The 21026-nt window shown below is 61.9% G+C and overlaps 1 protein-coding gene across 3 annotated transcripts in view; it reads left to right on the plus strand.

The window, feature by feature from the left end:
• The window catches only part of AHNAK2 (AHNAK nucleoprotein 2), a 40346-nt gene extending 19983 nt beyond the window's left edge, over positions 1–20363 (plus strand). For all 3 annotated transcript variants that reach the window (XM_087447822.1, XM_087447823.1, XM_087447821.1), the window contains exon 7: positions 127–20363. In XM_087447822.1, coding sequence (XP_087303948.1) covers positions 127–19101 — 18975 coding nt within the window. In that variant the 3' untranslated portion in view covers positions 19102–20363. The remainder of the gene's footprint in view (positions 1–126) is intronic.
• Positions 20364–21026: the final 663 nt, after the last annotated feature.

Here is a 21026-nt window from a genome sequence, read left to right on the forward strand (position 1 = left end):
GGCAGCGAGGCTGGGCCTGCACCCCTGGGCCGAGGCTGGGAGGGGCTGACCCTCCCCTCTGTCCCTTGAGCCCAGGGCCTCAGACTTCTTACACTGGCACCAACAAGTTTACTCTCCCTGTTTCAGGACGAGGATGTCACTGATGGGTCCACAGAGACCCCCACGAAGACGCTGGAAGGAGGTGGAGACCAAGAGAGACTCATCTCAAAGCCCAGGGAGGGCAGAGGCAGGCGGCCCCAGAAGGAGAGGCTCTCCTGGCCCAAATTCCAAACAATAAAGAGCAAGCGTGGCCCAGGACCCCGAAGGTCACACAGCTCCTCTGAGGCCTATGAGCGGGGGGACGTGCCTGATGTGTCCCCCACGAGCACAGACACAGAGGCCCAGCTCCCAGCAGAGGAGCAGGAACAGAAGGCAGGGCCAGGTAGCCAGCGGAGGAGGAGGTTCCTGAACCTGAGATTCAGGGTGGGCTCAGGGAAGGGCCTGTCACCGGTGGGGCGACCGGGCAGAGGGGCCCGGGGTGAAGCGGTCCAGGCTGGGGTCCTGGAGGAGACAAGACCCGGGGATGACAGACGAGAGGACATGGAGGCCGCTGCACACGTCAGGAGAGAGGACAGGACAGAAGAGGTACAAGAGGGGGTTCCTGCTCTGAGCCCACAGTGGCCCACAGAGCCTGGCCGCCCCAGAGAGGAAGCCATGGGGGAAGGGACGAGCATGGCACCCAGACACCCAAGGAAAACGAAGGAGGCACAGGTCCAGGAAGAGACAGTGCCTCAAGGGAAACTCGAGGCGGGTCCAGCCCTAGGACAGAATGGGGAGGCCCAGAGAGAAGGAGTGCAGGGGCTGGAAATTGGCATTGCCAGGTTGTCTCTGAAAGACGTCGCAGAGGAAGACCAGACACAGAGCCGCCAACCAGAATTCCACGTCCGAATACCCAGTTTAAAGACACCCAAGTTTGGATTTTCCAAAGAAAAAGCGCTAGGGACAGAAGAAAGCATGATCACCGTCCAGACAGGGCCCACGGAGCAGGAGGACACCCAGGGGGCCAGGGCAACCCCAGTGCCCCTGCCAGAACAGGAGAAACAAAAAGCAGAGGGGGACGCCGCTGGGCAGAGAGAAGAAGACACCAAGAGTGGGGACAAGGCTATGGAGGGAAAGATGAAAATGTTGAAATTCAAAATGCCCTCCTTCGGGTGGTCACCAGTGAAGCAGCCAAGGTCAGAGGCAGTGAAACCACCACAGGGAGCAGAGGAGGAAAAAGGAACTGGCATCACACTTGTGAATGTGCGGACAGACGTGGGAGGCATAGATATGCAAGGAGAAGACAGAGAGAAACACAGGGCAGAGACACACCCACCAGAAATAAAAGGAGACAGTGAAGAGAGGAGGAGGATGGAAGGCATCGAATCCCAGGGAGACAAGGTGGTGGCCGCCAGAGACAGGAAGTTCAAAATGCCCAAGTTCAAGATGCCGTCCTTCAGCGTCTCGGCACCAAGCAAGTCCACTGAGGCCACGGTGGACGTGTCCCTGCCCAAGGTACAGGCCGACATCAAGACCGGAGACCTTGGCACACAGCTCCCATCAGCCGAGTTGGAGGTCAAGACAGCTGAGGTGGGCGTGAAGCTCCCAGAGGGCAAAGTGCCTGAGGGACAGCTCCAGGAACCCACCACTGGAGCCGGACTCAAAGGGCACCAGCCCAAGGTGCAGATCCCCAGCATCAAGAAGCCCAAGGGGGACATCAAGGCCCCCGAGGTGGACATCAAGGGCCCCAGCGTGGACCTGAAAGGCCTCCAGGGGAAGGTGAGCGCCCCCAGTGTGGAGGTGTCTCTGCCCAGCGTGGAGGTGGACGCCCAGGTGCCGGACGCTAAGCTGGAGGGCGATGTGTCCCTGGGAGACAAGGAGGTGGCCGCAAGAGACAGCAAGTTCAAAATGCCCAAGTTCAAGATGCCGTCCTTCAGCATCTCGGCACCAAGCAAGTCCACTGAGGCCACGGTGGACGTGTCCCTGCCCAAGGTACAGGCCGACATCAAGACCGGAGACCTCGGCACACAGCTCCCATCAGCCGAGTTGGAAGTCAAGACAGCTGAGGTGTGCGTGAAGCTCCCGGAGGGCAAAGTGCCTGAGGGACAGCTCCAGGAACCCACCGCTGGAGCCGGACTCAAAGGGCACCAGCCCAAGGTGCAGATCCCCAGCATCAAGAAGCCCAAAGGGGACATCAAGGCCCCCCAGGTAGACATCAAGGGCCCCAGCGTGGACCTGAAAAGCCTCCAGGGGAAGGTGAGCGCCCCCGGTGTGGAGGTGTCGCTGCCCAGCATGGAGGTGGACGCCCAGGTGCCGGACGCTAAGCTGGAGGGTGACGTGTCCCTGGGAGACAAGGAGGTGGCCGCCAGAGACAGCAAGTTCAAAATGCCCAAGTTCAAGATGCCGTCCTTTGGCCTGTCAGCACCAAGCAAGTCCGTCGAGACCTCGGCAGACAGGTCCCTGCCAGAGGTACAGGCCGACATATCCCGGCCCTCCATTGAGGCGGAGGTCAAGACCGGAGACCTCAGCATTGAGCTCCCATCGGCCGAGCTGAAGGTCAAGACAGCCCAGGTGGGCGGGAAGCTCCCAGAGGGCCAAGTGACCGAGGGAGAGCTCCCAGAACCCGCCACAGGAACCGGACTCAAAGGGCACCTGCCCAAGGTGCAGATGCCCAGCATTCAGTTGCCCAAGGTGGACATCAAGGCCCCCGAGGTGGACGTGAAGGGTGCCAAACTGGACCTGAAGGGCGCCAAAGCGGAGGTGACAGCACCCGGCGTGGAGGTGTCTCTGTCCAGCATGGAGGTGGATGCCAAGGTGCCCGATGCCAAGCTCGAGGGCAGCATCACCCCGGGAGACAAGGAGGTGGCCGCCAGAGACAGCAAGTTCACAATGCCCAAATTCAAGATGCCGTCCTTTGGCCTGTCAGCACCAAGCAAGTCTGTCGAGACCTCGGCAGACGTGTCCCTGCCAGAGGTACAGGCCGACATATCCCGGCCCTCCATTGAGGTGGACATCAAGACTGGAGACCTCAGCATTGAGCTCCCATTGGCCGAGCTGAAGGTCAAGACAGCCCAGGTGGGCGGGAAGCTCCCAGAGGGCCAAGTGACCGAGGGAGAGCTCCCGGAACCCGCCACAGGAACTGGACTCAAAGGGCACCTGCCCAAGGTGCAGATGCCCAGCATCCAGATGCCCAAGGTGGACATCAAGGCCCCCGAGGTGGACGTGAAGGGTGCCAAACTGGACCTGAAGGGCGCCAAGGCGGCGGTGACCGCCCCCACCGTGGAGGTGTCTCTGCGCAGCGTGGAGGTGGATGCCAAGGTGCCTGATGCCAAGCTCGAGGGCAGCGTCACCCCGGGAGACAAGGAGGTGGCCGCCAGAGACAGCAAGTTCAAAATGCCCAAGTTCAAGATGCCGTCCTTCAGTGTGTCAGCTCCACGCAAGGATCTGGGAACATCTGTGGACGTGCCTGTGCCCAAGGTCGGAGGGGAGGTGACCCTGCCCTCTGTGGGAGGAGAGATCACAGCCCCAGAGGGCAGTGTCCAGCTATCATCTGCTGACATCCACCTGCCAGGGGCAGAGCTGGAGGTGGCCCTGCCTGAGGGAGAGGTGACAGTGGCCGAGCTGAAGGGGAAAGCAGAAGGGGCCAGGATCGAGGGCCACCTGCCGAAGGTGCAGATGCCCAGCGTCAAGATGCCCAAGGTGGACATCAAGGCCCCCCAGGTGGACATCAAGGGCCCCAGCATGGACATGAAAGGCCTCCAGGGGGAGGTAAGCACCCCCGGCGTGGAGGTGTCTCTGCCCAGTATCGAGGTGGACGCCGAGGTGCCAGGCGCCAAGCTGGAGGGCGACGTGTCCCTGGGAGACAAGGAGGTGGCTGCCAGAGACAGCAAGTTCAAAATGCCGAAGTTCAAGATGCCGTCTTTCGGCCTGTCGGCATCAAGCAAGTCTGTCGAGACCTCGGCGGATGTGTCCCTGCCAGAGGTCCAGGCCGACATATCCCGGCCCTCCATTGAGGCGGACGTCAAGACCGGAGACCTCAGCGTTGAGCTCCCATTGGCTGAGCTGAAGGTCAAGACAGCCCAGGTGGGCAGGAAGCTCCCAGAGGGCCAAGTGACCGAGAGAGAGCCTCCGGAACCCGCTGCAGGAACCGGACTCAAAGGGCACCTGCCCAAGGTGCAGATGCCCAGCATCCAGATGCCCAAGGTGGACATCATGGCCCCCGAGGTGGACGTGAAGGGCGCCAAACTGGACCTGAAGGACGCCAAGGCGGAGGTGACCGCCCCCACCGTGGAGGTGTCTCTGCGCAGCGTGGAGCTGGATGCCAAGATCCTGGGTGCCAAGCTGGAGGGCGATGTGACCCTGGGGGACAAGGAGGTGGCCGCCAGAGACAGCAAGCTCAGAATGCCCAAGTTCAAGATGCCGTCCTTCAGCGTGTTGGCGCCAGGCAAGTCCGTCGATGCCTTGGCGGACGTGTCCCTGCCCAAGGTACAGGCTGACGTCAAGACTGGAGAACTCAGCATTGAGCTGCCATTGGCCGAGCTGGAGGTCAAGACAGCCCAGGTGGATGTGGAGCTCCCGGAGGGCCAAGTGCCCAAGGGAGAGCTCCCAGAACCCGCTGCAGCCAGACTCAAAGGCCACCTGACTAAGGTGCAGATGCCCAGCATCAAGATGCCCAAGGTGGACATCAAGGCCCCCGAGGTGGACATCCAGGTAGCCAAACTGGACCTGGAGGGCACCAAAGCGGAGGTGACGGCCCCCGGCGTGGAGGTGTCTCTGTCCAGCATGGAGGTGGATGCCAAGGTGCCCGGTGCCAAACTCGAGGGCAGCGTCACCCCGGGAGACAAGGAGGTGGCCGCCAGAGACAGCAAGTTCAAAATGCCCAAGTTCAAGATGCCGTCCTTCAGCGTGTCGGCCCCACGCAAGGATCTGGGAACATCCGTGGACGTGCCTGTGCCCAAGGTCGGACGGGAGGCAACCCTGCACTCTGTAGGAGGAAAGATCACAGCCCCGGAGGGCAGCATCCAGCTGTCATCTGCTGACATCCACCTGCCAGGGGCAGAGCTGGAGGTGGCCCTGCCTGAGGGAGAGGTGACAGTGGCCGAGCTGAAGGGGAAAGCAGAAGCGGCCAGGATCGAGGGCCACCTGCCGAAGGTGCAGATGCCCAGCGTCAAGATGCCCAGGGTGGACATCAAGGCCCCCCAGGTGGACGTCAAGGGCCCCAGCGTGGACCTGAAAGGCCTCCAGGGGGAGGTAAGCACCCCCGGTGTGGAGGTGTCTCTGCCCAGCGTCGAGGTGGACGCCGAGGTGCCAGGCGCCAAGCTGGAGGGCGACGTGTCCCTGGGAGACAAGGAGGTGGCTGCCAGAGACAGCAAGTTCAAAATTCCGAAGTTCAAGATGCCGTCTTTCGGCCGGTCAGCACCAAGCAAGTCCGTCGAGGCCTCGGTGGATGTGTCCCTGGCAAAGGTGCAGGCCGACATATCCCGGCCCTCCATTGAGGCGGACGTCAAGACCGGAGACCTCAGCGTTGAGCTCCCATCGGCCGAGCTGGAGGTCAAGACAGCCCAGGTTGACGGGAAGCTCCCGGAGGGCCAAGTGACTGAGGGAGAGCTCCCGGAACGCGCCGCAGCCGGACTCAAAGGCCACCTGCCCAAGGTGCCGATGCCCAGCATCAAGATGCCCAAGGTGGACATCAAGGCCCCCGAGGTGGACATCAAGGGTGCCAAACAGGACCTGAAGGACGCCAAAGTGGAAGTGACAGTCTCTGGCGTGGAGGTGTCTGTGCCCAGCTTAGAGGTGGACACGCAGGTGCCGGGCGCCGAGCTCGAGGGCGACGTTTCCCTGGGAGACAAGGAGGTAGCCGCCAGAGACAGCAAGTTCAAAATGCCCAAGTTCAAGATTCCGTCCTTAGGCGTGTCTGCCCCACGGAAGGATCTGGGAACATCCGTGGACATGCCCATGCCCAAGGGCGGAGGGGAGGTGACCCTGCCCACTGTGGGTGGAGATATCACAGCCCCGGAGGGGAGCGTCCAGCTGCCATCTGCTGATATCCACCTCCCAGGGGGAGAGCGGGAGGTGGCCGTGCCCGAGGGAGAGGAGTCGGTGGCTGAGCTGAAGTGCAAAGCAGAAGGGGCCGGGATCAAGGGCCACCTGCCAAAGGTGCAGGTGCCCAGTGTGACGATGCCCAAGGTGGACATCAAGGCCCCCCAGGAGGACATCAAGGGCCCCAGCGTGGACCTGAAAGGCCTCCAGGAGGAGGGGAGCGCCCCCGGCGTGGAGGTGTCCCTGCCCAGCATGGAGGTGGATGCCAAGATGCTGGGCACCAAGCTGGAGGGCGACGTGATCCTGGGGGACAAGGAGGTGGCCGCCAGAGACAGCAAGCTCAGAATGCCCAAGTTCAAGATGCCGTCCTTTGGCGTGTCGGCGCCAGGCAAGTCTGTCGAGTCCTTGGCAGATGTGTCCCTGCCCAAGGTACAGGCTGATGTCAAGACTGGAGACCTCAGCATTGAGCTGCCATCCTCTGAGCTGGAGGTCAAGACAGCCCAGGTGGGCGGGAAGCTCCCAGAGGGCCAAGTGACCGAGGGAGAGCTCCCAGAAGCTGCCGCAGGTGCCGGACTCAAAGGGCAAATGCCCAAGGTGCAGATGCCCAGCATCCAGATGCCCAAGGTGGACATCAAGGCCCCCGAGGTGGACGTCAAAGGCGCCAAATTTGACCTGGAGGGCGCCACGGGAGAGGTGACCGCCCCCAGCGTGGATGTGTCTCTGCACAGCATGGCGTTGGATGCCAAGATGCTAGGCTCCAAGCTGGAGGGCGATGTGACCCTGGGGGACAAGGAGGTGGCCGCCACAGACAGCAAGTTCAAAATACCCAAGTTGAAGATGCCGTCCTTCGGCCTGTCGGCACCAAGCAAGTCCGTTGAGGCCTCGGCAGACGTGTCCCTTGCAAAGGTGCAGGCCGACATGTCCCGGCCCTCCACCGAGGCGGACGTCAAGACCGGAGACCTCAGCGTTGAGCTCCCATTAGCTGAGCTGGAGGTCAAGACAGCCCAGGTGGGCGGGAAGGTCCCAGAGGGCCAAGTGACCGAGGGAGAGCTCCCGGAACGCGCCGCAGCCGGACTCAAAGGCCACCTGCCCAAGGTGCAGATGCCCAGCATCAAGACGCCCAAGGTGCACGTCAAGGCCCCCGAGGTGGACCTCAAGGTCGCCAAACTGGACCTGAAGGGCGCCAAGGCGGAGGTGACCGCCCCCAGCGTGGAGGTGTCTCTGTGTAGTGTGGAGGTGGATGCCAAGATGCTGGGCACCAAGCTGGAGGGCGACGTGACCCTGGGGGACAAGGAGGTGGCCGCCAGAGACAGCAAGCTCAGAATGCCCAAGTTCAAGATGCCGTCCTTCGGCGTGTCGGTGCCAGGCAAGTCCGTCGAGTCCTTGGCGGACGTGTCCCTGCCCAAGGTACAGGCCGACGTCAAAACCGGAGACCTCACTATTGAGCTGCCATCGGCCAAGCTGGAGGTCAAGACAGCCCAGGTTGGCGGGGAGCGCCCGGAGGGCCAAGTGACCAAGGGAGAGCTCCCGGAACGAGCCGCCGCCGGACTCAAAGGCCACCTGCCCAAGGTGCAGATGCCCCATATCACGATGCCCAAGGTGGACATCAAGGCCCCCGAGGTGGACATCAAGGGCACCAAACTGGACCTGAAGGGCGCCAAAGTAGAAGTGACAGTCCCTGGTGTAGAGGTGTCTGTGCCCAGCTTAGAGGTGGACACGCAGGTGCCAGGTGCCAAGCTTGAGGGCGCCGTGTCCCTGGGAGACAAGGAGGTAGCTGCCAGAGACAGCAAGTTGAAAATGCCCAAGTTCAAGATATCGTCCTTCGGCGTGTCTGCCCCACGCAAGCATCTGGGAACATCCGTGGACGTGCCCATGCCCAAGGGCGGATGGGAGGTGACCCTGCCCACTGTAGGTGGAGAGATCACAGCCCCGGAGAGGAGTGTCAAGCTGCCATCTGCTGATATCCACCTGCCAGGGGGTGAGCTGGAGGTGGCCGTGCCCAAGGAAGACGTGGCGGTGGCCAAACTGAAGGGCAAAGCAGAAGGGGCCGGGATCAAGGGCCACCTGCCAAAGGTGCAGATGCCCAGCGTGACGATGCCCAAGGTGGACATCAAGGCCCCCCAGATGGACATCAAGGGCCCCAGTGTGGACCTGAAAGGCCTCCAGGGGGAGGAGAGCGCCCCCGGCGTGGAGGTGTGTCTGCCCAGCGTGGAGGTGGACCTCCAGGTGCCGGGCGCCAAGCGGGAGGGTGACGTGTCCCTGGGAGACAAGGAGGTGGCCGCCACAGACAAGAACTTCAAAATGCCCAAGTCCAAGATGCCGTCCTTCGGGCTGTCAGCGCCAAGCAAATCAGTCGAGGCATCAGCAGACGTGTCCCTGCCTTCCATCCAGGCTGACATCAAGACCGGAGACCTCAGCGTTGAGCTCCCATCTGCCGAGCTGGAGGTCAAGACAGCCCCGGTGGGCGTGGAGCTCCCGGAAGGCCAAATGCCCGAGGGACAGCTCCAGGAACTCGGCACTGGAGCCGGAATCAAAGGGCACCAGCCCAAGGTGCAGATGCCCAGCATCAAGAAGCCCAAGGGGGACATCAAGGCCCCCCAGGTGGACATCAAGGGCACCAGTGTGGACCTGAAAGGCATCCAGGCGAAGGTGAGCGCCCCCGGTCTGGAGGTGTCTCTGTCCAGCGTGGAGGTGGATACCCAGGTGCCGGGCGCCAAGCTGGAGGGCGACGCGTCCCTGGGAGACAAGGAGATGGCCGCCACAGACAGCAAGTTCAAAATGCCCAAGTTCAAGATGCCATCCTTTGGGCTGTCGGCACCAAGCAAGTCCGTCGAGACCTCGGCAGACGTGTCCCTTCCAAAGGTCCAGGCTGACGTGTCCCGGCCCTCCATCGAGGCTGACGTCAAGACCGGAGACCTCAGCGTTGAGCTGTCATCGGCCGAGCTGGAGGTCAAGTCGGCCCAGGTGGGCGGGAAGCTCCCAGAGGGCCAAGTGACGGAGGGAGAGCTCCCAGAACCCGCCGCAGGAGCCGGACTCAAAGGGCAAATGCCCAAGGTGCCGATGCCCAGCATCCAGATGCCCAAGGTGGACATCAAGGCCTCCGAGGTGGACGTCAAAGGCGCCAAACTTAACCTGGAGGGCGCCAAGGCAGAGGTGACCGCTCCCAGCGTGGAGGTGTCTCTGCGCAGCGTGGAGGTGGATGCCAAGGTGCCTGATGCCAAGCTCGAGGGCAGCGTCACCCCGGGAGACAAGGAGGTGGCCGCCAGAGACAGCAAGTTCAAAATGCCCAAGTTCAAGATGCCGTCCTTCAGCGTGTCGGCCCCACGCAAGGATCTGGGAATATCCGTGGACGTGCCCATGCCCAAGGTCGGAGGGGAGGCGACCCTGCCGTCTGTGGGAGGAGAGATCACAGCCCCGGAGGGCAGCGTCCAGCTGTCATCTGCTGATATCCACCTGCCAGGGGCAGAGCTGGAGGTGGCCCTGCCTGAGGGAGAGGTGACAGTGGCCGAGCTGAAGGGGAAAGCAGAAGGGGTCTGGATCGAGGGCCACCAGCCAAAGGTGCAAATGCCCAGCATCAAGACGCCCAAGGTGGACATCAAGGCCCCCCAGTTGGACATCAAGGGCCCCAGCGTGGACCAGAAAGGCCTCCAGGGAGAGGTGAGCGCCCCCGGCGTGGCGATGTCTCTGCCCAGTGTGGAGGTGGACGCTCAGGTGCCGGGCGCCAAGCTGGAGGGGGACCCGTCCCTGGGAGACAAGGATGTGGCTGCCAGAGACAGCAATTTCAAAATGCCCATGTTCACGATGCCATCCTTCGGCCTGTCGGCACCAAGCAAGTCCGTCGAGGCCTCGGAGGACGTTTCCCTGGCAAAGGTCCAGGCCGACATGTCCCTGTCCTCAATCCAGTCCGACGTCAAGACCGGAGACCTCATCCTTGAGCTCCCATTGGCCAAGCTGGAGGTCACAACAGCCCAGGGGGGTGGGAAGCTCCCGGAGGGCCAAGTGACCGATGGAGAGCTCCCGGAACTCGCTGCAGCCGGACTCAAAGGCCACCTGCCCAAGGTGCAGATGCCCAGCATCCAGATGCCCAAGGTGGACATCAAGGCCCCCGAGGTGGACGTCAAGGGCGCCAAACTGGACCTGAAGGGCACCAAAGCAGAGGTGAGCGCCCCCGAGGTGGAGGTTTCTCTGCCCAGTGTGGAGGTGGGTGCCAAGGTGCCAGGCACCAAGCTCGAGGGCGACGACACCCCTGGAGATAAGGAGGTGGCCGCCGGAGACAGCAAGTTCAAAATGCCCAAGTTCAAGATGCCGTCCTTCAGCGTGTCTGCCCCACGCAAGGATCTGGGAACATCCGTGCACGTGCCCATGCCCAAGGTCAGAGGGGAGGCGACCCTGCCCTCTGTGGGAGGAGAGATCACAGCCCCGGAGGGCAGCATCCAGCTGTCATCGGCTGATATCCATCTGCCAGGGGCAGAGCTGGAGGTGGCCCTGCCCGAGGGAGAGGTGGCAGTGGCCGAGCTGAAGGGGAAAGCAGAAGGGGCCAGGATCAAGGGCCACCTGCCAAAGGTGCAGATGCCCAGCATCAAGATGCCCAAGGTGGACATCAAGGCCCCCCAGTTGGACATCAAGGGCCCCTGCGTGGACCTGAAAGGCCTCCATGGGGAGGTGAGCGCCCCCGGCGTGGAGGTATCTCTGCCCAGTGTGGAGGTGGACGCTCAGGTGCCGGGCGCCAAGCTGGAGGGCGACGTGTCCCTGGGAGACAAGGAGGTGGCTGCCAGAGACAGCAAGTTCAAAATGCCCAAGTTCAAGATGCCGTCCTTCGGCCTGTCAGCACCAAGCAAGTCTGTCGAGGCCTCGGAGGACGTGTCCCTGGCAAAGGTCCAGGCCGACATGTCGCTGCCCTCAATCCAGGCCGACGTCAAGACCGGAGACCTCTGCATTGAGCTCCCATTGGCCGAGCTGCAGGTGAAGACAGCCCAGGTTGGCGGGAAGCTCCCGGAGGGCCAAGTGACCGAGGGAGAGCTCCCGGAAGGTACTGCAGCTGGACTCAAAGGGCACCTGCCCAAGATGCAGATGCCCAGCATCCAGATGCCCATGGTGGACATCAAGGCCCCCGAGGTGGACGTCAAGAGCGCCAAACTGGACCTGAAGGGCGCCAAAGCGGAGGTGAGCACCCCCGAGGTGGAGGTTTCTCTGCCCAGCGTGGACGTGGATGCCAAGGTGCCGGGCGCCAAGCTCGAAGGCGACGACACCCCTGGAGAAAAGGAGGTGGCCGCTAGAGACAGCAAATTCAAAATGCCCAAGTTCAAGATGCCCTCCTTCGCCGTGTCTGCCCCACGGAAGGATCTGGGAACATCAGTGGACGTACCTGTGTCCAAGGTCGGAGGGGAGGCTACCCTGCCCGACATGGGAGGAGAGATCACAGCCCCGGAGAGCAGCGTCCAGCTGTCATCTGCTCATATCCACCTGCCAGGGACAGAACTTGAGGTGGCCCTGACCGAGGGGGAGGTGGCAGTGACCGAGCTGAAGGGGAAAGCAGAAGGGGCCAGGATCAAGGGCCACCTGCCAAAGGTGCAGATGCCCAGCATCAAGAAGCCCAAGGTGGACATCAAGGCCCCCCAGGTGGACATCAAGGGCCCCAGCGTCGACCTGAAAGGCCTCCAGGGGAAGGTGAGCACCCCCGGTGTGGAGGTGTCTCTGCCCAGCGTGGAGGTGGATGCCCAGGTGCCGGACACCAAACTGGAGGGCGATGTGTCCCTGGGAGACAAGGAGGTGGCCGCCGCAGACAGCAAGTTCAAAATGCCCAAGTTCAAGATGCCGTCCTTTGGGCTGTCGGCACCAAGCAAGTCCGTCGAGACCTCGGCAGACGTGTCCCTGCCAAAGGTCCAGGCTTACATGTCCCGACCCTCCATCGAAGCCGACGTCAAGACCGGAGACCTCAGTGTTGAGTTCCCATCGGCCGAGCTGGAGGTCAAGACAGCCCAGGTTGGCGGGAAGCTCCCAGAGGGCCAAGTGACCGAGGGAGAGCTCCCGGATCCAGCCGCTGGAGCCGGACTACAAGGGCACCTGCCCAAGGTGCAGATGCCCAGCATCAAGATGCCCAAGGTGGACATCAAGGCCCCCCAGGTGGACGTCAAGGGCGCGAAACTTGACCTGAAGGGCCCCAAAGTGGAAGTGACAGCCCCCGGTGTGGGGGTGTCTGTGCCCAGCTTAGAGGTGGACACGCAGTTGCCGGGCGCCAAGTTTGAGGGTGACATGTCCCTGGGAGACAAGGAGGTAGCCGCAAGAGACAGCAAGTTCAAAATGCCCAAGTTCAAGATGCCGTCCTTCGGCGTGTCTGCCCCACGCAAGCATCTGGGAACATCCGTGGATGTGCCCATACCCAAGGTCGGAGAGGAGGGGACCCTGCCCTCTGTGGGTGGAGAGATCACAGCCCCGGACGGGATCGTCCAGCTGCCATCTGCTGATATCCACCTGTCAGGGGCAGAGCTGGAGGTGGCCCTGCCCGAGGGAGAGGTGGCAGTGGCCGAGCTGAAGGGCAAAGCAGAAGGGGCCTGGATCAAGGGCCACCTGCAAAAGGTGCAGATGCCCAGCGTCAAGATGCCCAAGGTGGACATCAAGGCCCCCCCGGTGGACATCAAGGGCCCCAGCGTGGACCTGAAAGGCCTCCAGGGGGAGGGGAGCGCCCCCTGCGTGCAGGTGTCTCTGCCCAGCGTGGAGGTGGACGCCCAGGTGCCGGGCGCCAAGCTGGAGGGCGACGTGTCCCTGGGAGACAAGGAGGTGGCCACCACAGACAGGAAGTTCAAAATGCCCAAGTCCAAGATGCCGTCCTTGGGGCTGTCGGCACCAAGCAAATCAGTCGAGGCATCAGCAGACGTGTCCCTGCCAAAGGTACAGGCTGACGTGTCCCTGCCCTCCATCCAGGCTGACGTCAAGACCGGAGACCTCAGCGTTGAGCTCCCATCTGCCGAGCTGGAGGTCAAGACAGCCCAGGTGGGCGTGAAGCTCCCGGAGGGCCAAGTCCCTGAGGGAGAGCTCCAGGAACTCACCACTGGAGCCGGACTCAAAGGGCACCAGCCCAAGGTGCAGATGCCCAGCATCAAGAAGCCCAAGGGGGACATCAGGGCCCCCCAGGTGGACATCAAGGGCGCCAGCATGGACCTGAAAGGCCTCCAGGCGAAGATGAGCGCCCCCGGTGTGGAGGTGTCTCTGCCCAGCGTGGAGGTGGACGCCCAGGTGCCGGGCACCAAGCTGGAGGGTGACGTGTCCCTGGGAGACAAGGAGATGGCCGGCACAGACAGCAAGTTCAAAATGCCCAAGTTCAAGATGCCGTCCTTTGGGCTGTCGGCACCAAGCAAGTCCGTCAAGACCTCGGCAGACGTGTCCCTTCCAAAGGTCCAGGTTGACGTGTCCCGGCCCTCCATCGAGGCTGACGTCAAGACCGGAGACCTCAGCGTTGAGCTCCCATCGGCCGAGCTGGAGGTCAAGACAGCCCAGGTGGGCGTGAAGCTCCCGGAGGGCCAAGTCCCTGAGGGAGAGCTCCAGGAACTCACCACTGGAGCCGGACTCAAAGGGCACCAGCCCAAGGTGCAGATGCCCAGCATCAAGAAGCCCAAGGGGGACATCAAGGCCCCCCAGGTGGACATCAAGGGCACCAGCGTGGACCTGAAAGGCCTCCAGGCAAAGGTGAGCGCCCCCGGTGTGGAGGTGTCTCTGCCCAGCGTGGAGGTGGACGCCCAGGTGCCGGGCGCCAAGCTGGAGGGCGACGCGTCCTTGGGAGACAAGGAGATGGCCGGCACAGACAGCAAGTTCAAAATGCCGAAGTTCAAGATGCCGTCCTTTGGGCTGTCGGCACCAAGCAAGTCCGTCAAGACCTCGGCAGACGTGTCCCTTCCAAAGGTCCAGGCTGACGTGTCCCGGCCCTCCATCGAGGCTGACGTCAAGACCGGAGACCTCAGCGTTGAGCTCCCATCGGCCGAGCTGGAGGTCAAGACAGCCCAGGTTGGCGGGAAGCTCCCAGAGGGCCCAGTGACAGAGGGAGAGCTCCCAGAACCCGCCACAGGAGCCGGACTCAAAGGGCACCTGCCCAAGGTGCTGATGCCCAGCATCAAGAAGCCCAAGGGGGACATCAAGGCCCCCCAGGTAGACATCAAGGGCCCCAGTGTGGACCTGAAAGGCCTCCAGGGGAAGGTGAGCGCCCCCGGTGTGGAGGTGTCTCTGCCCAGCGTGGAGGTGGACGCCCAGGTGCCGGGCGCCAAACTAGAGGGCGACGTGTCCCTGGGAGACAAGCAGGTGGCCGCGGACAGCAAGTTCAAAATGCCCAAGTTCAAGATGCCATCCTTTGGGCTCTCGGCACCAAGCAAATCCGTCGAGGCATCAGCAGACGTGTCTCTGCCAAAGGTCCAGGCTGACGTGTCCCGGTCCTCTATCGAAGCCGACGTCAAGACTGGAGACCTCAGTGTTGAGCTCCCATCAGCCGAGCTGGAGGTCAAGACAGCCCAGGTGGGCCGGAAGCTCCCGGAGGGCCAAGTGCCCGAGGGAGAGCTCCCGGAACCCGCCACTGGAGCCGGATTCAAAGGGCACCTGCCCAAGGTGCTGATGCCCAGCATCAAGATGCCCATGGTGGACATCAAGGCCCCCCAGGTGGACATCAAAGGTGCCAAAGTGGACCTGAAGGGCAGCAAACGGGAGGTGACTGCCCCCAAAGTGGAGGTGTCTTTGCCCAGCGTGGAGATGGACACTCAGGTGCCGGGTGCCAAGCTCGAGGGCGACGTGTCCCTGGGAGATAAGGAGGTTGCCGCCAGAGACAGCAAGTTCAAAATGCCCAAGTTCAAGATGCCGTCCTTCGGCCTGTCGGCACCAGGCCAGCCCGTCGACACCTCGGCGGACGTGTCCCTGCCCAAGGTACAGGCCGACATCAAGACCGGAGACCTCACCATTGAGCTCCCATCGGCCGAGCTGGAGGTCAAGACAGCCCAGGTGGGCGTGAAGCTCCCGGAGGGCCAAATGCCTGAGGGAGAGCTCCAGGAATCCACCACTGGAGCTGGATTCAAAGGGCACCTGCCCAAGGTGCAGATGCCCAGCATGAAAATGCCCAAGGAGGACACCAAGGCCCCCCAGCTGGACATCAAGGGGCCCAAAATGGACGTGAAGAGCGCCCAAGTGGAGGTGAGCACCCCCGGGGTGGAGGTGTCTCTGCCCAGTGTGCAGGTCGACGCCGAGCTGCCAGATGCCAAGGTCGAGGGTGCCGTGTCCCTGGGAGACGAGGAGGTGGCCGCCAGAGACAGAAAGTTCAAAATGCCCAAGTTCAAGATGCCGTCCTTCGGCGTGTCGTCCTCAGGCAAGGATCTGGGAACATCCGCAGACGTGCTCGTGTGCAAGGTCGGAGGGAAGGCGACCCTGCCCTCCGTGGGAGGAGAGATCACAGACCCTGAGGGCAGCGTCCAGCTGTCATCTGCTGATATCCACCTGCCAGGGGGAGAGCTGGAGGTGGCCCTTCCCGAGGGAGAGGTGGCGGTGGCCGAGCTGAAGGGCAAAGCAGACGGGGCCAGGATCAAGGGCCACCTCCCAAAGGCGCAGATGCCCAGCGTCAAGATGCCCAAGGTGGACATCAAGGCCCCCCAGTTGGACATCAAGGGCCCCAGCGTGGACCTGAAAGGCCTCCAGGGGGAGGGGAGCGCCCCCGGTGTGGAGGTGCCTCTGCACAGCGTGGAGGTTGATGCCCAGGTGTCGGGCGCCAAGCTGGAGGGCAACGTGTCCCTGAGAGACAAGGAGGTGGCCGCTAGAGACAGCAAGTTCGGAATGCCTAAAGTCAGCATGTCCTTTTTTAGTCCGCCATCCAGTAGGGCTTATGTAATTCAGGGACATTTTGAAGATGCTGAGGTGACTGTTTCTTCAGGTGACTTGGGTCCTGACATCCCTGCAGGTGAACATAGTGTTTCCAAAGTCAGTGTTGATTCGAGCCTGTCACTTGGAAAAGGTGGAGAAAAAGGTAAACCCAAGAAAAGCCATTTCAAGTTTCCCAAAGTCTTCTCTCATCCTGAGAGAACGCTTGGAGGCGCTGTCGCACTGGATACAGAATCTGGGGTTCCTCTTCCCCGGAGTGTCTCGGCCACCCCCTCAGAGGTTGGTGGGGGCGGGTCATGTGGGGAGCCTTCCCTGCAGGTGCCCAGACTAGCCTGGCCTGGTTTTCCTTTAGCCAAGCTTGATCTCACTGGTCTTCAAATGGAAACCTCTACCCTCACTCTGTGCGAGGGCGTCACACTTACAAAATACCAGGTGACAGTCCCCCAAGCCGCCATCCCTGTGGAGCTGCCTCAGGAAACCCTCTCTGGGTCCCAGGTCGACGCTCACCTTCCCAGCACAGAAAGCTGTGCAGATCCCCCTCGTGGTGAGCGAGTTCCATTGTCCCAAACTGACCATCACCCTGGCCCAGTGGAACCCCTGTTTCCTGCATCTTATGGGCAGGTGAGTTTTCCTATATTTCATCGACCAAAGTTCGGGTTTTCAGTCCCGAAGGCAGCAGAGGCTGAGGTGGAGCCCCGTGCTGCGGAGCACGCCCCTGCCCTGTCTCCTCCTAGCCCTGCGTGGGGACTGGACTCCTCGGCCAAGGAAGCCACTGTGTTCCCTATGCCAGGCACTCACCTGCCATCCACAGGTGTCTCCATGTCCAAGGGGCCAGAGGGACCCCAGGACACCATGGAGGCGCCAGCAATAGCCCCAGCTGAAGCCCCAGGTGAAGAAGCCGACCGTGAAGGCAAAAGCAGTCCTTTAAAAAGGCAGAAGTTCAAGCTTCCGTCCCTTAGGTGGTCCCCAAAGAAGGGGGCAGGGCCCAAAGGGGACCCTGGACATAGCCTGGAAGACGCCAAGCTCAGCGTAGCCGTAGACGTGGGCCCGACGGGTGTCCCGCCCGAGGTACATGTTCCAGAAATGGAAGTGCACGTGGATGTGCCTCCTGGGAAGGACGGAGAGAAGGGAAGGGTCCAGACACCTTTTAAGGCTTCTAAGGGAGGGGCCGGCCTGCCACAAGGCGGCCCAGATCCCTCTCTCTCTAATTCCCCCACAGAGGGTGACCCTCACGCCACAGTGAGGGCCAGCGGTGAGGGTGTTGGGGGCATTGGTGCAATGGTGGGCCCCCCAACAGAAGCCCCCCTCCAGCCATCCTGTAGGGCACCAGATGGCATGGCAGAAAGGCCAGAGGGGGACGCCGCCGCGGGAGAAGTGCAGACGGGATCGCAGGAGAGCTGGTTTAGAATGCCCGCGCTCCGCCTGCCCGTCTTCCGGCGCTCCGCCAAGGAGAAAAGTGGGGCTGGGGGCCCGGGGGCGCAGACACCCGCGCCTGCTGCTAGCACGCCAGCACCAGCCACAGTCAAGAGTCAGGGGGCCCACGTTTCTGGGTCAGAGGTGGAGCCTACGACGTCCTTGCAGTCCCCAGAGGCAGACGCAGACACGACGGCTGCGGAGAGTGCGTCCTACGCAGATGTTCTAAGGCGAAATCTTGACGAGAAAGGCTTGAAGCTGCACCTCCCTCCTGACGGCTCGTCCACCGCTGAGCTTTCCACTCCAGAGGCCACGGGCCGTCCCACTGAAGGCTCTCTCCCCCTTCAGGTGCTCAGCGGTGGGAGACTGTCAGAAACCCAAGCTGCTCTGGGAGAAGTGGGCAAGACTCCCCTCCCTGGGCCAGCAGGACCTGCCGGAGAGGGAGAGAGAACAGAGGACCAGCCTTCCTGTCCCGAAGGCCCTCTGAAACTGAAGGCCTCAAGTACTGACATGCCATCTCAGGTTTCCGTGGTCACCATGGGTCAGCTCTGGGAAGACTCTGTGCTAACTGTCAAGTTCCCCAAGTTAGAGGTCCCGAGATTCTCCTTCCCCACGTGCAGCTCTGAGGCCGATGTTTTTGTCCCCACCGTGAGAGCGGTGCAGTGCTCTGAGAGCAGCCTCGACATCGCCCTGAGTCAGGAAAGCCCTGGAGTCTGGGGTGCGAGCATCCTGAAGACAGGCGCTGGGGTCCCTGGGGAGCAGCCTGTGGCCCTTGACCCCTCCTTGGAAGCTTCCCCCATTTCTAAGGTCAGAGTGCGCATTCAAGGTGCTCGGGTTGGGAGCCAAGAGGTCACCATCCACAGCAGGGTGACAGCAGAGTTTGCTGACCTCTCGGGACCTGAGGCTATTTCCACTCAGATTGTGCGGGAATCAGAGATCGCTGCGTCCGAGATCCAAACGCCTTCTTACGGATTTTCCTTGCTAAAGGGGAAGGGTCCAGAGCCCCCCACACAGGCTGGGGTGCACACGGTAACTCAAGACTCTCAGCCGAGGGAGGATCTGCAAGAGGCTCCCCAACAAGTTGCCCCAGGAGCAGACCCCATTGCTGGAGACCTCCAGCCCGATACTGGAGAACCATTTGAAATCATCTCTTCCAGCGTCAGCGTGCCTGGACCACAAACGTGTACGTTTGAAGTTCACTCTGGCCACCAGTTTGCAGACAGCTGTTCCGACGAGGAGCCCGCGGAAATTCTCGAATTTCCCCCTGAAGATAGCCGAGAGGCAGCCGCAGATGAAGACAGGGCTCCGAACGAGAAGCCCGAAAGTAAAAGATCTTCTGGTCTGTTCAGGTTTTGGCTTCCAAATATCGGATTTTCTTCTTCCGTCGACGAGACCAGCGCCGAATCCAAAGGCGAAGTTCTGAAATCTGCCCCCATCCAGACGCAGCCCGAGGCTCGGCCGGAGGCAGAACCGCCTGAAAAACAGGAGAAGGCGGGCTGGTTTCGATTTCCCAAATTAGGGTTCTCCTCGTCTCCTACCAAGAAAAGCAAAACCTCTAAGGATGAGGCAAGTCCGGCAGAGCAGAAAGTCCAGGAAGAAGCAGTCACCTTTTTCGATGCCCGAGAAAGCTTCTCCCCCGAGGAGGAGGACGGCGGACTGGCAGAGGCTGCGGGCGCCGGGCCAGGCTCCGGAGCGATGGTGTCCTCGTCGGCAAGAACCGAGTTAATCCTGCTGGAGCAGGACAAAGAAGCCAGCGACGAATCCACACCCGGGCCCGCCACCAAATGAGTCACACTGGATGGTGTGACTTTTCGGCGGAGGACGTGTGCAAGCGAAGTTGGAGGCTGTGGCGGGCACGGGCACCCATCCTGACAGCGCGTCCCCCTCAGTTCACAGAACTGAGAACTAACAGAGATGCACGAGAACAACGTGCCACCGTCGCACATCCTCCAAAGCCCTCCAGAAAAGTGCCCAGGTCCTCCCGAGCTTTGGAAGTGGAGGGGCCTCCTGACTCCCCACAAGAGTCCACACATGCTCTGGTGCTCTCGAGGCGCTGCTGGAGAAAGGTCTTCATTTAATACGTTTCAAAAGACCTGCCCCAGTGCCCATGAGGACAGGCCTGTTTCTCTGAGCAAGGGGTTCTAACAGCCGCGGTGTGAGCAGTTTCCATATAACTCCTGTCCTGCTGCTGCTGCTTCCTGGCGAAGGTAGTTTCCGTGTTCCAGGCACAGTCTGGCGTGTTCCGGGAAACCTCATTCCCTGCTCACTTGTTTACTCCTTTTGACTGTCTCACCAAGGCAAGCTTTGTGATGCTTCGTGGACAATGTGTGCATGCTGGGCAGAAGGGTGGTGGCCGATGGCTGCCTGGCGGCTGTGCCCCTGGCGGCTGTGGGCAGGGTGAGCCAGTAGAGGTCCCGACGTCCGGGAGTTGCCATGAGACGTCTGTGCGTGTCCCCTTGCCTGCTGGCCTCTGACTGTGCCTCTCTCCTGGGCACAGCTCCTGCGTGGCCCCTGAGCCCCTTCCTGTGTACGCTGCAGCTGGACTGCAGATGGAACCTACTGGGCTGTTCCCTGGATGGGCAATAAAGGAAAATGGTGTCCACAGTACGGCTGCCGAGGGCTTGTGTTCTGGGGTGGAAACCCACCCCTGTCCTTGCATTCCTCTCAGGTGCGCCCCGTCCTAGTCTCTGCTCAGTTGCTCTAGGAGACAGCCAAGGTGAATCTTTGAGTGGTTGTCACTTACCTGTCTGTCCGTCCGGACCCTCCTCTGAGCCAGCAGCTGTGAGAGGCCAAGAGGGAGAAGGCACGGGCCCAGGAGTTCGCAGCGTGGCACGGGACACAGACACAACACTCCCAGCCCAGCTCGAAGGCGGCACAAGGACACGGTGCCATGGGCAGAGCCCGGAAGCGCAGAGAGAGAGGTCCTTGGCAGGGGGGATTGGCTGGGTCCTAAGCCTGATAGGGCCCATCTCAGAAGCTTCCTGCACCACAGCGGCCCTCCTTCCGAGCAGCCCACGGGAAATAAACCCACCTGGGATAGTGGAACGAGGGTTGAGGGTTTTCCTGCAACCTCTCAGTGGTCAGATCTCCCCCCAGCTGCCCTCAGATGCCCCTCCCGGCGTTCTGAGGGGCAGGTGGAGCCTGGGCCACCTCCCTCCTGGCCCAGGCGGGCTCCTGGTGACATGCTCTTCCCTTGGAGAAGAGTGACTGCTCTCATGGCTGGGGTACAGGAGCAAGAGCTGGGCTGAGAGCCCCCACTGCTGCTCCTGAGGCTGCCCCCCCGCCACTGTGCTGCCCTGAGAGGGCCTGGAAGGGAGGTGGCCACGGGGGGGCAAGAATGCGGGCTGGGAAGGAGAGCCAGGGTTCTCTCCTGCCCCAGGGGCATCATGGGCAAGTCATGTCTTTCCCTGTGGCTGGCTGGGAAAGTCACCCAAGTTAGGGGCTGTGGAATCCTCTGGAAAGCGAGCTGACACAAGGCCCCCCGGGTGGCTCATGAGTGAGGAAAGGAAAAGTCAGTGAGGTCTTTGTCCTGCAGTTAAGTGAGGCTGTCACACCCTCCCGAGCCAAGGGTCCCTGCCTCTCCCTGTATGCCAGACAGACATGGCCGTGCAGGAACACGGGGAACACTGTGGTGGGGTCTGCCTGGCTCCGTGGGGTTTTCGTCCTTCCCTGCACCTGAAGTCAAGGCCTGAGATATTGGGGCCTTGGTGCTG

The sequence above is a fragment of the Ceratotherium simum genome, chromosome 24, assembly GCF_057802395.1.
Source record: "Ceratotherium simum simum isolate JZ-2026a chromosome 24, ASM5780239v1, whole genome shotgun sequence".
Lineage (NCBI taxonomy): Eukaryota > Metazoa > Chordata > Mammalia > Perissodactyla > Rhinocerotidae > Ceratotherium > Ceratotherium simum.